General features: G+C 40.0%; 1 protein-coding gene across 1 annotated transcript in view; it reads right to left on the reverse strand.

The window, feature by feature from the left end:
• Positions 1 to 3281: 3281 nt before the first annotated feature.
• Positions 3282 to 17102, reverse strand: part of FIG4 (FIG4 phosphoinositide 5-phosphatase) — a 123965-nt gene continuing 110144 nt past the window's right edge. Inside the window, exon 23 of the mRNA XM_041769989.1 lies at positions 3282 to 3614. Coding sequence (XP_041625923.1) covers positions 3437 to 3614 — 178 coding nt within the window. The 3' untranslated portion in view covers positions 3282 to 3436. The remainder of the gene's footprint in view (positions 3615 to 17102) is intronic.

Here is a 17102-nt window from a genome sequence, read left to right on the forward strand (position 1 = left end):
AGGATAATTTTTGAACTCTCTACCTGCAGAAACCCAACAAAGTTGGAATCGCATCTTCAAGTGGCAACTAATTTATTCTCATAGAAGAGGAGAATAAAATCAATTCGAATTCTGACAGGAGTTGTTTTTCTGTTGGAGAAATGGAATTCACATAAAACAATTTCAATTTGGATCCACAACATCTAAAATTAAACTCTTCTGAGGACAGGTCACAGTCATATGGATTTTTGCCTCATGACCACAGACTGATTTTTTTTTTTTTTAATGTCTGATCATTTGTGCAGTAGAAGCTTCCAGCCTTCTCAACATCATTGGTAGCAGCGCATAAGTTGGAAAAGCTCAACCAGGACCAAAGCATCTCTCCGTTTCCCAAAACAAGACGTAGCTTCCTCTGTTGTCATGTTTAGATTTCCACAAAGTGGCTTTAAGAAAGCATGTCCCCCACCGTCACACACACACAGTCCTAGTAGGTTCGCACTGAATTTTGATGTGAACATTTTTACTTCGCTCTTAGGTGTGATAACATGGTCAATAAAATTTTATTTCACAGAATGTCATCATTGTTGGCTGATATTTCAATTTATGATCTACCGTGTTTCAAGGTTCACTCATACTGGTTGATCTAAAGAGTTAAGGGGGCGCCTGGGTGGCTGCATCAGTTAGGTGTCTGCCTTCGGCTCAGGTCATGATCCTGGGTCCTGGGTTTGAGCCCTGCAGCTGGCTCCCTGCTCTGCGGGGAGCCTGCTTCTCCCTCCCTCTGTCACTCCTGCTTGTGCTCTCTCTCTCTCAAATAAATAAATACATACATAAATACATACATACATACAATCTCAAAAAAAAAAATTAAAAAAAGTTAAAATTGAAAATGCCACGCCGAAGTAGGAGGGCTTCTCTTCTCCCTTTGCAGTGACAACGGCATGGTGAGTGGAGACCTGGTCTTGCTCTGAGTTGCTCAGGCACCAAGTGAGCAAGTGGTGGCGACTACACATTATCGTGATCTTATCAAGCTAACATTTGCCGAATATTTGCTACGTGAGAGACACCAAGCCCAATGCTTTATAGGTATTCTCTTGCTTCTTTCAACCATCCTTTATATTAGGTGAGAAAAATTGAGGCTTAGAGATCACTTGTAAGTGACAAGGGTCATAGCTCATGCTCTTAACTAAGTACATGTTTCTTCTCCTTGGGTCTAAAAATTAGAGCAGCCTCTGTACTTCCTTTTACATATTAGCCTTTCAGTGTTTTCATATATACATTCACTTCATTTACATGCTGCTTGAGGTCATTAACTTCTTTCTAGAGATTAAATGTTATATCTAGTTTGGTATCAATTTGTAAGGCCTTCCTTGTACAGCTAAAGTGGAAGTGAGCTGAATTAATGGGAAAATTAATGGTTCGGATATCATCTTATGTGGAAATAATGTTAATTTGTTATGTTAAAAACCATGTTAATCATGTTTAATTAAGCAGTGGCCTTATTTTGAGAACATTGTCTGTGCCACCATCACCAACCACCATCACTGCACCACACAACTATCCATTTTCTGAGCATCATGTATGTGCCAGGAACCCTGGCTACCTGTTTCACATACATTCCCTCCAAACTTCACAACACACCAACAAAGGAGGCACTGTGGGCCTTACTTCCCAGCCAAAGAAGGATCTGAGAGAAGTCCTAGATTCTAGATCTTCACAAAGGTTTTATTCTCATCACAAGGAGACAGACCTCCAAAAAACCATGTTTAAAGATAAATTTTAAAAATGAAGATCAGTGTTTGGTCTATAACTTGACACTTCCCTGGCAGTGTGAGATAATTTCTTGATTTGGGAAGACTTGGGAGAAACTGCACATACGGTAGCAAGCTACCGAGGGACATAACCAAACCATGTCAACACAAATTTTCTCTTGCCTGCTGTCATTCTCTAAACCAGGTTTTATGATGACAGCAATAAAAAAATATCTACTAATCAGGGGCTTTTTACCTGCAGTGTTGAAGTTTCCACAGGACTCCAGCATCTCAGGGTTAGAGATACCTTTTTGTTTGTTTGTTTTTTAAAGATTTATTTATTTATTCATGAGAGACACAGAGAGAGAGAAGCACAGACACAGGAAGAGGGAGAAGCAGGCTCCCTGTGGGGAGCCCGATGTGGGACTTGACCCTGGATTCTGAGATCACACCCTGAGCCGAAGGCAGACGCTCAACCACTGAGCCACCCAGGCATCCCAGGTTGGAGATACCTTAAAGGTCATTTAGGCCGATAGTTTTCCTTCTCCCATTAGACAGCTTGGTTTTCTACTCTATTTTATTTATGAGAAGGGAGAACAGAGGCATTTTATATGTATTATATATATATATTATATATAAGCATAGGCATAATGAGATCATATCACTTATGTCAAACTGTCAGACAATGCAGAAAGTTGTCCACGTTACATTTGACTCCACAGAGAGCAAACCATGTGTAGGTGATGAGTCAACCCTGACTGGACACCAACTGTCTAATCAGGTAACACAACTGTATACCACAAAAGTTATACAGGATAACACATTTTTAATGCTTTCTTTTGATAGAATTTCATATTTATAAGAATTGTTCAAAAAATCCCCATTTATTCTTTCCCAGATTTACTAATTATTAATATTTTGCCCCATTTGTTCTTTTTTTTACTGAACCATTGGGGAGCAGCACTTTATTGACATCTTGTCCCTTTATCCATAAATATTTCAGCATTTATTTCCTAAGAACAAGAGTTTTCAGTGTAATACATTTTTTAATCAAACCCCAAAGTTAACATAAAATCAGAATTCATTTAAAAAAATATGTTAATAAAGAAAAATACTTTGAAGAAAAATGACTTCATTTTGCACAAGAGAGGAGTTTTTTGGTGTTTTGCTTACTGTGCTACTCCTAGACTCTACCATAGATAGTGCCTGGGCACACAGCAGGCACTCCATAAATACTTGTTAATTTCCTAATTATGGTGTGATACTATATTGGCTGCATTTTTAAAAAGATTTTATTTATTTATTTATTTTAAAAAGAGATAGAGACAATTTGCAAGTGGGGGAGGGGGCAGAAGGAGAAGGGAGAGAGAATCTTAAGCAGATTCCACACTGAGCAGGGAGCCCAACGTGAGGCTCAATCTCACAACCTGAGATCATGACCTGAGCCAAGATCAAGAGCTGAATGCTTAAGTAACTGAGCCGCCCAGGTGCCCCTGTTGACTGCATTTCTAAACAAATGTTTTTAAAATAAAGCAAAGGCAACGAGAGCAAAAATACTCAATCATTTCTTTATTTCCTATAATTTATAGTTCACTAGTTACAAAAAGGAACAACTCTCAGATGTAAAGGACTCCTAGGAAATTAACTTTTTAAGATGAGACAAAACAGACGACAACGTAAGCAATTTCATGGGTGGACCTGCTTTCTCGTCAGAGGTAGCGGTTCCTGATGTATTCTCGGTACATGGAGAGGTCTTCTTTTCCAAGGGGCTGCATGATACCTTGACTGGCCTGGATGTGGGCTTGGAAGATCTCTGTAGATTTTCTATCTACTCTTGGAGGCTGAACTTCGTAGATATTGTCTTGTGAGAAAGCTGAGATAGGTGTTCTGTAAAAGGGAAGAGAAGACAAAGGCTACATGAAAGAAAATAAAGTGAAGGACCCACAGGCAGCTGTGGTCTCAAAGCACTCAAGAGCTACTGACCTTGACCAAGTGGACCTAATAACGGGTTGTAGGCCCCCCACCCCCACCCCGCATTCTCTAAGCTGGCTTCCTCTCCTGCCCAGAGGATGGAGCTGGACCAGCACCTGTCTGGGAAGTCTTCTGTGAAGCACAGGCTAGGTGGGCACCCATTCTCTGTTCCGGCAGCCCTGGGGACACCCATGTCTGGGCACCCATCTGCCTCCCTCGCATGACTGGAGTAACTTTAGGTGGGGGCTGTATATTTTTTGCTCCTTGACACATCATAGGAACTCAATGTGTTTTTTTGGTGTATTTATGGAATTCATTTATTTGTTCTAACAATTATCTATAGTTTTTAAAGAAAGATTTAGTAGGAATCAGTGAAGTAAGAGATACTAATTCCTTCCTCACATTGTAAGAAGAGCAAACGAGTTTATACATGTAAAACTCGTTTATAAACGAGTTTATACATGTAAAACTCAGCATTATGCTAAGTAAAACTTAGCATAATGCTGGGCACACTCTAAGTGCTCAGTAAATGTGAATTATTATTAATAATTACAGGTGCATAATTTCTTATCTGCAATTCTGAAATCCCAAAAGCTTTAAGACCAAATGTCACTTTGATGGTAAAACCTGACCCAATTGAAATTCATTCAGTCGCATTTCCTAACCTGAACCAACAATATCCATTCCATTTTGTGTGAATATTAATGTGTTCAGTTATCAGACAAGTCCTCACATCACACTGGGGATGTACCATCCTGTTATGCTAACACCCCCAAAATTGTGAATTCTAAAACACCTCTGGCCTCAGGCTTTTGATAAGAGATTGTGGATCTGTAATAGGCAGGCTCCTTCCTTTCTGGGGTATTGAAAAGCACCCAAGAATCTCTTTATTCAAAAATATCCCTCCATATCCCACCATCCAGGCTAAGTTAAGGCTTGAAATTTCCTTCACCCACTGGAGAAGGTGTTGTCTCCAGAAAAGCCTCATCAAAATGCAGTTTGGTGTCTGACACAACCTTTACTCAATGAACACTGAGCACCTACATCCTTAGCTGAGAGCTGGCCTTCAAGAGATGAGTCAGTCAGCCAAGTCAGGTGTGATGCAGAATGAGCATGCGTGTAGAGTGTGGATGGAAGGCCAAGAAAGTGCCACTGATGGGGAGGACGGGAAGCTAAAATGTTGTGAGGGACTCCACACTCTACCACTTGACCCACGGCTGGCCCTGTGAGGTGGGGGATACATCTTATGGCAAGATAACAAGAGGGAGAAGATCTGAAGACTCTATTCTGCTGGGCTGGAATCTAGCCTCACTCATCATATCAGAGGCATCAGGAAGGCATCCTGATTATGTGGCTGTTTGCTTAGCTGGGACCCCTGATGCTGGGGGCGGGGGGATGCTGTCAGGAGCAGAATTGGGCCTGAGTCCCAGTAAGTCTGAACCTGGAATGTCAGCATTTCAAGAGACATCAGGAAGTGGAGACACACAGTAGAAGCCAGGAGTCGTACAGTAACACCCCAATCCTCAGAGGATGCGTTGCAATCAAATGTGGATATTTCTTACCCAGAAAACAGTCAAGGTAGCTCACTGTGCTTTGTCTTTACCTGGAACACTAGCACATCCTGCCATGGCTGGAGATGTATTACATTACATCAAAATAAAATATAGCTGGAGGTGGAATATTCTTCCTGGAAGCCAACCTCAACTGTTTTCATCTCAGGATAATACAGTTCAATTCAAATTTGGTATATAGTTTGTGAAATACCCACATTTTTTAAAAGCACTTAAATTATTTCACACAATCTTAGAATGTAACCTTATCTAAGTAAATAAAAAAAAAAAAAACAAAGGAAAATGATTTACTCAAAGTTAAAAAAAAAAAAAAAGACCAAGGTGAAAGAATCCTGAGATGTCTGAATCTCCATCTGTCCTCCAGCCTGGCTGCAGTGCTTTCTTCGAAACACACAAGTTACAGTTATTCTGATGTCTGTGGAGAACACGCTGTGATGGTGAACAACTAGGATGATGAATACGTGAACTCTTCTCAATTTTCCCTCATAAAAACATGCAACTCTCCAGCCATTTATATAATTCACACTGAACTGTTAGAATTCTTTAATGGTTGATAATATTTAGGGTCAAACCTTTTCAATCTGAACCTTTAAAATGAAGACTCCATTAGGCTTTTTAGAGATTCTCCTCAAAGTACCAGCCAGAGCAACTACTCCTGAACCACATCACCTATACCTGTCTAGAATCTTCCCCTTCTCAAATCCCTTTTTCATATAGTATCTTACTTAATCTTCACACTTGCCCTGGAGGCAGGAAGCACTGGGATTATATGCTCCATTTCACAGATGAGATATTTAAAGTCAATTTTAAAATGGGACCAATGGTTTCTATCCTGTCTTGGAAGCCAGACCTTTGCCCAGAACCCTCTGTGCATCAATGAAGACCTTTCTGGCAGAAATCACACCAGACACCCAAAAGATGCAGGAAGAGGCTATCTTGGGTACTAAACCTTAATGAGGCTTAAGGGGAAATGCCAAGTGACCAAGTCATTATTTTGTCCTTCTGCAGAGGCCTCGGCTGAATATACAGGTGGGCAGACTGGGGAATGTAATAGCACCAGGAAGCACTGGGATTATACCCTCCATTTCACAGATGATATTTTTTAAATAAGATTTTATTTATTTATTCATGAGAGACACACAGAGAGAGGTAGAGACACAGACACAGGCAGAGGGAGAAGCAGGCTCCATGCAGGGAGCCTGATGTGGGACTCGATCCCGGGTCTCCAGGATCACGCCCTGGGCTGAAGGTGGCGCTAAACTGCTGAACCACCAGGGCTGCCCACAGATGAGATATTTAAAGCCAATTTAAAATGCCTGTGGACATAGGGCTGGGACAACCATGAATGGGGCCATAGACCAGCCATTTCCACCCAGTGCCTTTACTTGCTTACCAGTAAATCAATCAGGAGTCCTCACCCTACTTCTTCATAAACTGCTTCACCGTCATGTGGATGCCTGACATTTCACTAAGTCTGAAATATCAGCCTGAAATGGCATCAGATCGAGTGGTGGGTGGGTTTTGGGCTCCAGCACCACCTCACTATGGTTTCAAAACAATGTAGGGAGTCAGAAAATGCATCAACTATCCTCTTTGTCCTTTTTATTCTTCTAGATTCAAAGCCTGTATTAATCAACAAAAATGTTGATATTAAAATGGCTCTTACTGGGTTTGGGCTGGAAAGAAGCTTAAGATATACTCAATATTTTTGGCATAATCAGAAAAATGAGGAGGAAGAGGCAGATTCAGAGAAACTCGTTTCTTCATTTTACTCAGACATCAAGATGCCAGTTTCAATGAGCTCCCCATGGTCGTAAGGCAGGGGTTCTCCAAGTGTGGTCCCCAGGCCAGGCGTGTTAGCATCACCTGGGAACTTGTTAGAAATCTAAATTCTCAGGCCCTACTCCAGACCTACTGAATCAGAAACTCTGAGGGTGGGACCCAGCAAAGATGTTTAATAAGGCTTCCTGGTGATTCTAACACTTGCTAAGTTTGAGACTCTTTGGTCTAAGGAGGCTAAAATGTATCTAAAATGCTAAATAAGATTTATTTTTGGTCAGTCAGTAGCACTGTACATGTTTAAACCAGAAACCTTTTTTCAAATGATATACTACCACTAACCTTCCATCAACAATGATAATTTGATGTTTAATTGTAAATATATAAGCAGTGATATTAGATGCACCACACATTGCCTAATGAGGAGACACGTTTGATTTTCCCCATTGGCTTACACACCATTTCCAAGGTGGGAAAGAAACACAAAAACATCCAAAACCCTCACAAGGGGCCGCTGGTCAGCACCTTGTCTCTGAGGGTATTGGAGAGAGATGGATAACTCAATAATGCTTTCGAAACTACACGGAATAGTCTTTTTATTAGCTTAGATGGCATCTGTTTCTAGATTAAAAGACCAGTACTTAAACACTAAATGATGTGGAAATTGTGAAACTACTTTCTTTTATTCATTCCGGTGGAGAGAGCTAGCTTATTACTGCACTTTCATGGTGGAAAAGATGGTTCCACTTTTCTCTCTTGGCCATAAACAGAGGGAATGTTGTTTTCAACTTGTCCTCGGAGCCCCGTAAAGGGATAAGACCTACTGCCCCTAATTCAAATGCCAGTAGTATTTCTGGAGATAAAATATTATAATTACAAATGTGCAGGCTCATTTCTTTTTATCTACAGAACCTCATTCCATCTTCAAAGAAGAGCTCTGTATTTCCCCTCAAGGAATGTAACAGTCTTATTTAAAATAATATATTTGCCAGTTCATTTATGGGCTGCTTAACCCATACCTCTTTGGTACACTCAAACACCAAAGATCGATGACACTTGGCCTTAACTGCAATTCCCATTCACAGAAGAGAAACACTTCAGGCAGAAATTCATAAGATGCACCACATGTTCTTAAAGAAAATTCTTACTTGTGCCTTTTTATGCCTTTTCTTAAATGTGGTATTCCTCACTTGGTTATATTATATGACCATGTCTGACAATAACCGTATCTTACACTTGGATGTAGAACTAATGTCTGAATCTCCTTTAAAGTTCAATTCCTATTGAGGCTTTTTTTCCTAACACATACAGAATACTCAATAAACATGCTGCTCTGACAGGAAGATATTTAATTGGTCAGATTGAAATGTCTTCTGAATTCAGTTATGTCATGGTAATTTGTGGCTGGCGATAAAAAAATGGGACAATATTTGTATAATTTCAATAATACTATCCAGGTGATGATGCTTTTGCATATGTTAAAAGGTTATAGCTTCCCTATGATTAGCATTTTGGCATATATCAAATCCCATTTGGCATTTCCAGAAAATTTAGTAATGGTTCTGGTCACAGAATATCTTTCCCCTTCTGTTGCCATCACAAACTCCAGGTTCTATGTTTCTTTCACATCACCAAATAACTCTTTGTTGGTCGTAACTGATCATTAGGTCATTTCTTTCATCATTTCCTCTGCTTTCTGAGAGAAAACTCTAACGAGGCCAGGTTCAAAATTGATCGGATGCTTCTGGTCTCGGTGGAGTGAAACCTCAGCAAATGCCTTAAAAGCACCAGCCCTTGATTATTAGTCTATCTGTCTTTCTGTAGGTTTTACAATTAGAAAATAATGGCCCTTACCTAACCAGCAGAGGAGTCTATGGTACACATTGCCATGAAATAAATTTCTCTCTCTCTAGCCTTTACTACTGCTCAGAGCCTTCAGCCCTCAGTGTGTGGATGCCAATCTTACATTTTTTTTTGGACGATCCACTGCTTCTCTTTAGTTGCCTTATTAGCTTGCTGGTATCTTTCCAATAAGGTACTCGTATATTGAAGCCGAGTCATGAATCTATTTTACCAAGATGATGGGGCGAGAATGTGTCTGCTTTATCATGTTAAAAACTCAAGAGAATGTTGTGTATTACTTACACTCTGTGCATAAGTATAGACACCTAAATCCAAAATGTAGCTCTTAGATGCCTAACTCTGGGAAACGAACAAGGGGTAGTGGAAGGGGAGGTGGGTGGGGGATGGGGTGAATGGGTGATGGGCACTGAGGGGGGCACATGACAGGATGAACACTGGGTTTATACTGTATGTTGGCAAATTGAACTCCAATAAAAAATATACAAAACAAACAAACAAAAATGTAGCTCTTAAACTATACCCATCCAATATGGTAACCATTAGCCACATGTGTCTACTTAAATTTAGTTAAAATTAAATAAAATTTAAAATTAGCTTCTCAGTAGCACTGGTCACACATTTCAAGTGTCTGCTAGCCACATATAGCTAACGGCCACTGTCTGACACAGTGTAGATACAGATTATTTCTATCATCACAGAAAGATCTGTTGGAAAGACTTAGAACCTCTTTCCTATTATTCTTTCCTCATAAATTCTGTGTACTTTTATGTCTCTCTAAGCCCATTTCCCTAATAAATCTCTGTATACCATTTCTTATTCTCTGATCTTTTATTTATTTATATACTTACTAGGAATACGAACTCCATTTTGATCACCTCTTTATCTCCAATGTCCAGAGGAGCCCCTGGCATATGGTAAGTGCTCAAAAGTTATTCATTGACTCCTAACTCTGGGAAACGAACTAGGGGTGGTGGAAGGGGAGGAGGGCGGGGGGTGGGGGTGAATGGGTAACGGGCACTGAGGGGGGCACTTGACGGGATGAGCACTGGGTGTTATTCTGTATGTTGGCAAATTGAACACCAATAAAAATAAATTTATTATTTTAAAAAAAAGAATGAATTAATGACATCTGGTTAAGGATTAAAGTTTTACCTTGGTTTTCTAAATTCAGAACCTGAATTCATTGTGATTTGGATTACTTGAGATGACGAGGAGGTTAGGGTTTCCCACTAGAAGCCTTGCTCCTAAGTTCCTTTCTTCAGATAATCCATATGTGGACAAGGCAACTGAGGGCAGGCTGGAGTGCCTTCTAGCAGGGTAATGCCATCAACATTGGTCATAAAACAATGGTTAGGCAGAAGGGGTGAGTCCTTATTCTCTAGAGGTGAGAGAACAGCGACTCAGGCAGATTAACAAAGTTAATAAATGGCATGTGTCAACTTTCAAATCACCTCCAATAAAACAAAAGGCAAAACACAGCCCTCTATTTGGGGATCCGAGAAAGCAGGCACTGCCTCTATTCCCTTTCACAAACCTGTCATGCCAATTTCAACACTGGCCGTATGGGTCAGCCCTCGTTATTTGCTGCCTTGCTCCTCTTAGGGTGCTTTCACATGTCGTCGGGTATATACATGTGATATCATAGAGTGAAGGTGACAGGCTTGAGGGGCAAAGTCCTTACCCATGTGTTGGGAAATTAAATCATGTTATTACCTGCTGATGACATTCTAAACATTATCAAGGTAAAGAAATTAATTTACTTTTTTATTCCTACTAAAAGACAGTAAGTCTATATTAACACACAAAATGCTATGAATCTATGCGACCCATGGGTGGCTCAGTCAGTGAAGCCTGTGACTCTTGATTTCAGCTCAGGTTGTGATCTCGGGCTCAGCAGATCGAGCCCTCCCTTGGGCCCTCTGCTCAGTGGGGAGTCTACTTCTCCCCCTCTCCTTCTGCCCCTCCCCCTGCTTGTGCACGTGTACACATGCTCTCTCTCAAATAAATAAACCTTTTAAAGATTTATTTATTTGAGAGAGAGCGTGTGTAAAATCCTAGAGGAGAACGCAGGCAACACCCTTTTTTGAACTTGGCCACAGTAACTTCTTGTGAGATACATCCATGAAGGCAAGATAAACAAAAGCAAAAATGAATTATTGGGACTTCATCAAGATAAGAAGCTTCTGCACAGCAAAGGAAACAGTCAACAAAACTCAAAGACAACCTACAGAATGGGAGAAGAGATTTGCAAATGACGTATCAGATAAAGGGCTAGTTTCCAAGATCTATAAAGAACTTATTAAACTCAACACCAAAGAAACAAACAATCCAATCATGAAATGGGCAAAAGACATGAAGAGAAATCTCACAGAGGAAGACATGGACATGGCCAACACGCACATGAGAAAATGCTCTGCATCACTTGCCATCAGGGAAATACAAATCAAAACCACAATGAGATTCCACCTCACACCACTGAGAATGGCGAAAATTAACAAGGCAGGAAACCACACATGTTGGAGAGGATGCGGAGAAAGGGGAACCCTCCTGCACTGTTGGTGGGAATGTGAACTGGTGCAGCCGCTCTGGAAAACTGTGTGGAGGTTCCTCAAAGAGTTAAAAATAGACCTGCCCTACGACCCAGCAATTGCACTGCTGGGGATTTACCCCAAAGATACAGATGCAATGAAACGCCGGGACACCTGCACCCCGATGTTTCTAGCAGCAATGTCCACAATAGCCAAACTGTGGAAGGAGCCTCGGTGTCCATTGACAGATGAATGGATAGAGAAGCTGTGGTCTATGTATACAATGGAATATTCCTCAGCCATTAGAAACGACAAATACCCACCATTTGCTTTGACGTGGATGGAACTGGAGGGTATTATGCTGAGTGAAATAAGTCAATCGGAGAAGGACAAACATTATATAGTCTCATTCATTTGGGGAATATAAAAAATAGTGGAAGGGAATAAAGGGGAAAAGAGAGAAAATGAGTGGGAAATATCAGAGAGGGAGACAGAACATGAGAGACTCCTAACTCTGGGAAACAAACAAGCGGTGGTGGAAAGGGAGGTGGGCGGGGGTGGGGGTGATTGGGTGATGGGCACTGAGGGGGACACTTGGCGGGATGAGCACTGGGTGTTATGCTATATGTTGACAAATTAAACTCCAATAAAAAAATAAATAAATCTTTAAAGAAAATGCTACGAATAGAATATATGATCCCTAACGAAGTCCAATTATTTCAGCCTTATTATGCCACTGAAAGCTAATGCCATGTCACAGAATAACGGACAAATCTGATTTCTTTATATACAAACATGTCCAAATACTTTTAATAGCTGCTGTTGTAACAAGATGATTGTACTGTCCTCCAGCAGAGACACTGAAAAGGAGATTGGAAATCTCATAGGCAAGTTAAAATTCATTAAAGGGAAGATGACAGTAATGCCAGTCTTTAAGTGACCCACCACAGAAGAAGCAAAAAGTGGTGATGAGAAGAAGGTGAAGAATATAATCTGTGATGGTGGAACAGAGAATGTATCACTTCACAGACCAGAGACACAGGCTGCTGTCTGTATGGGAGGCCCTTCAGAGGCTCAGCAATAAGCAACCTTGACTCCACAGAGTAGACTAGGTCTTTTAAGATTTTGATAGGACAGAAGTAGGTGGCATTTTGGTAATGGAGAGAGAATGAAGACAGCAAAATCCTTATTGTGTGTTTTCTCAAACACTCATCTGCCTTCAACCTGTCAGGGAGCCATGTCAATGACAGGCCAACCAGAGAAGCACTGCAGTCTCACAACAGTGGAAGATTTTATGCCTAAGCCTAAGCAACAACAGCACAGAACAATTATTTATAGAACACAATGACCTTAATATATCTCAAAAGATTTATGCATTTGTAATGTCTAAGGCTGCTAAACCGTATCTTTTGAAGACTCATTTGTCATTTTTCATCAGATCTACTAGATGAAAAAATAGCATGTGTTTACACACGGACAGGATACACACATAAAATATTTATATATGATACTTATTTATCCTTGTATACACTCAAATACAATATATATTTATGCTTACGTACGTTATATAGACATATGTTGTTTAGACATAATGCTGTGGAAAGATGCAATCCATATATTTCAACCTTCCCCACAAAATGATGTACTTTAAATGACTCTATGTGAACTCATTTTTATCATGTTTGTTTTATGGGCATTTACAATGTGCAGATACTGAACAAAAAGTACAGTTGATGAATGTTTGGAGTAATGGAACCAATAAATCTAGACAACATATTGTAACATTTACTATTTCTTAGATAGAGTTGGAACATCTTGCTCTTAAAATGTGACTTTTTATATTGTCATATGTAAAAGAATCAGTGTAATACACATAAGGGCCCTAGAGGCTGTTATAGGTTTGTCAGGGAAAAGTTTTTGGTTACATTACATCACTGCCATATGTATATGTCAATTAGATATAAAAAATTAACAATGTTTACCCAATATTTACCATGGAAAAACTACTGTGCTTCAGAATTATCAACGTATTTCATTTTTATTGTAAAATAAAACATAGTTACAGGAAACCACACGAAATGGACACATAGAAATATTTTAAGGTGAACATCACCCAGGTCAAGAAATAGGAATTCTGGCAGCTAAGCAAGCCCCTTTCATGTGCCCCATTCCCATCACAACCATAGTAGCCATTATCCTACAGGATTCACTTCTTTGCACTTTGAAAAATGATTTTTTCACTCAAATGTGCATCCCTAGGCTTTAGTTTAATCTTTCCCATTTTCAAGAGTGTGACATGCCTTTTTTATTTTTTAAATTATTTTTTAAAGATTTTATTTATTTGAGAGAGAGACTGAGTGAGAGCAAGAAAGAAAGAGAGAGATAGAGAAAGAGCACAAGAGCGCACACAAGCCGTGGAGGGGCAGAGGGAGAGGGAGAAGCAGACTCCCCACCAAGCAGAGAGCCAGATGCAGACTGATCCCAGGAGCCCAGGGTCATGTCCCAAGATGGAGGCAGATGCTTAACCGACTAAGCCACCCAGGTGCCCCCACATGCCTTTTAATCTATAGATTCTCTCTCCCTTCTTTTCCTTACATACACTTCATCGGTTGAAGAACCCAGGTTGTAGTTACTCTCAGCCTGGATTTGCTGACCGCATATTTATGATGCAATTCAAAATGTTCCTCTGTCCTTTATATTTCTGCAGTTCCTCTGTCCTTTATATTTCTGCAATTGCTTCTAGAAGCTTGGTGAGAATTTGCTTCAATTGCTTCGGCAAGACTATAGGTGGTGGTGTGTTGTTTCATCAGGAGGGTCATACTGTCTAAGTTGTTTATCTCTTTTGAGGTTAACAGCCAATAAAGCTCAATGCCTGCATCTGGTAACACTGGGGATTGCCAATGATAATTATTTCTTTTTCATTAATTAGTTGTAACACTGTTTTTTTTTTTTTTTTAGATGTTTTCCCTCACCTCTTACTTGGTTATCCAGTGGTATAATTCATACGATTCAAAGTCTTACATGCTTGATTCTTCCACTTTATTTTGATTCCCTATAATCTGCCAAAATGATCAGGAGTTTTAAAAAAACATTATAAACTTATGGACGTAAACATGTTTGATGAGTCCCATTCCACTGCAATTATTACTATTATTGAAGTTCAAACTGTCCTATCTTTGTCCAGTGGGAGCCTTTTTGAGTTCACTCCTGAGTCCTCTTGATATGATCCCAGCAATTTTAATAGCTTTCTTGCTATCTGGATTGACAAGATGTCCCAGGTTCTTTGTCCATTTCCTGACACTGACTGGGAATCAATGACATCTCCCAGAGCTCTGGTTCCTTTTAGTGGGGAACTGGTATTTTCAAGACCACACAATGTGGGTACTAGGGATTCTCCTTGTTACTGGGCCATTGCATGTGTGCACATGTATGTACATACACATTTATGTGTGTGTTTATGCCATGCTGAAGAGAGTCCTGCATATCAAGGACAAAGAGGATGACAGAATTAGAATAGCCCATAATTATTGATTTGATTTATCCCCTGTTGAACATACATCAGCACCGGAATAACAATACTATTGCCACTAATAAGATTCTTGACAACTCTCTATCTTCATGGCTCCCCGAAGCACCTCCTCATCTTTTCAGAGTTGTACTATAGCCACATTGTTTGAGCATATAGCCATCACATACTATGCTCTCTCTCTTTTAACCTGCATTTTGATTCTATACATTTCTAATTCACATTGGTCTTTATGTCACTGGCTCTCAAGTCATTTTAATTGCCTAAAGCTCATTCTCCAGTACCTTCCATAAGAAGGGCTCATGGGAACAATATGCCAAGTTCTTACTTGTTGGTAAGTTTGTCTCTGCTTTTATACTTAAAAGATTTGGAAGTAATATCCTCAGCTCGTATTTTTTTTCCCTTGAGAATCCTAAATATAGTACTCCATTTTTTTTTTTTTTTGATATAAAGAGTTGCATGTAAAAAGTCTGAGGATCATCTAATTTTTTTCCCTTAGAAGTCTTCCCTTCTGTTTGGATATCTAAAGGATCTTTTTTTTTTTTTTTTTCCTTTAAAGTCATTTACTTACTATACTGTAACATTCTGGGTTACTATTCTCTTGTATGTGGTGTGCTCTCTCAATATGGAGTTTTAGGTAGTTATTTATTTCAGAAAGTTTTTATGGCATTACAGTTTTTAGTATTTTTTTGTTCTCTTTTTTAAAAAAAGATTTATTTACTTATTTGAGAGGAAGAGAGAGAGAGAGGTTCAGAGGGGCAGTGGAAAAGGGAGAGAGAGAGAATCTCAAGCAGACTCCCTGTTGAGTGTGGAGCCTGACGTGGGGCTTGATCTCATGACCCTGAGATCATGACCTGAGCCGAAATCAAGAGTTGGATGCCTTAACCTACTAAGCCACTCAGGCACCCCTACTATTTTTTTGTTGTTGTTCCCTTGCTTTATTTTTCTTCTTCGAGACTCCTATTATCCATATTAAATCTTCTTGACCTACTGCCAGTATTTGACACTTTCTCTTAAATCTTTGTTCTTCTTCATTTCTTTCTGAAATTTTAAGTTTTGTATTTTAAGCACATGTTGAAATAGCATCATTCAGTTTTGATCTCCTTTACTGACACCTTCCTGGCTTGCTTTCATGGTCTGCAGGGAAACATTCCTGCTCTGTGTTCTTCTGTTCTTTTCATAACTTTATATGGGATTGGATCTTGATACTTTTCTGATACTTGTGATGTGAAATTAGTTTTCCTGAGCCTTTAGAAGGCGTAGTTCAAGAAAATTTGGTGGATTGACATAACTCCCTCTTCAGTTGTTTTTGTGAAGCATTCAAAACCATGGCACGCCACTTTCTGAGATGTCCTGAACCTCTCCCTTTTTTCTCCTTTTCTCTTTTTTATGTCTACTGTCATTGTCTTGCTCAATTTGGACTGTCTTGCTCAATTTGGAGTCAGAGGGGTACCTTGAGCTGGAAGGGAGCTTTGGTTGTTTGGTTTCAAAAGTTTATGTGGCCTGGACTGCCCCACCTCCTTCCAGAATCCACCCAGAAACCCTGCACTCAGCTATACTGAACTGGGTAACACCCCACCCCTACCAATTTCAGCTGCTGTGCTCAAACTGGCCTGTAGTGATTCTAGTTCATTCCTGTTAGCTATTCAGATGCATCAGATACCCTGTTGTTCCTTCCCTGCTTCTTCCTCTTGTACAAACACTGATGGAATGCAGGTCTGGTGGCTATTGGTGGTTTACCTCTACCACCTGCTTATATTTTGGGGTCTGTGGGGATATCTTATCACCTCATTTTGAGGTAAATGCCGATGGGTGCTTGGTTTTGCTACCTAGTTGTTCTGTTTTACATGAGGATTCAGAGTTTTAAACTATGTTGTGTTGTTGTCTTCTTCCCAGAACCAAGTAGGCATGACTCTTATTTTAGAGGGGGTAAGGACAAAGGGAGAGAGAATCTTAAGCAGAGTCCACACCCAGGGTGGCAGAGTCTGATGCAGGGCTCGATCCCATGACCCTGAGATCATGACCTGAGCCAAAATCAAGAATTGGATGCTTAACCAAATGAGCCACCTAGGTGTCTCTAGGAATAGCTATTTTTAAAAGAATATTTTTCATCTATTTCCAAAGCTTATTCCTAAAT

This window comes from Vulpes lagopus, chromosome 1, assembly GCF_018345385.1.
Source record: "Vulpes lagopus strain Blue_001 chromosome 1, ASM1834538v1, whole genome shotgun sequence".
NCBI lineage: Eukaryota > Metazoa > Chordata > Mammalia > Carnivora > Canidae > Vulpes > Vulpes lagopus.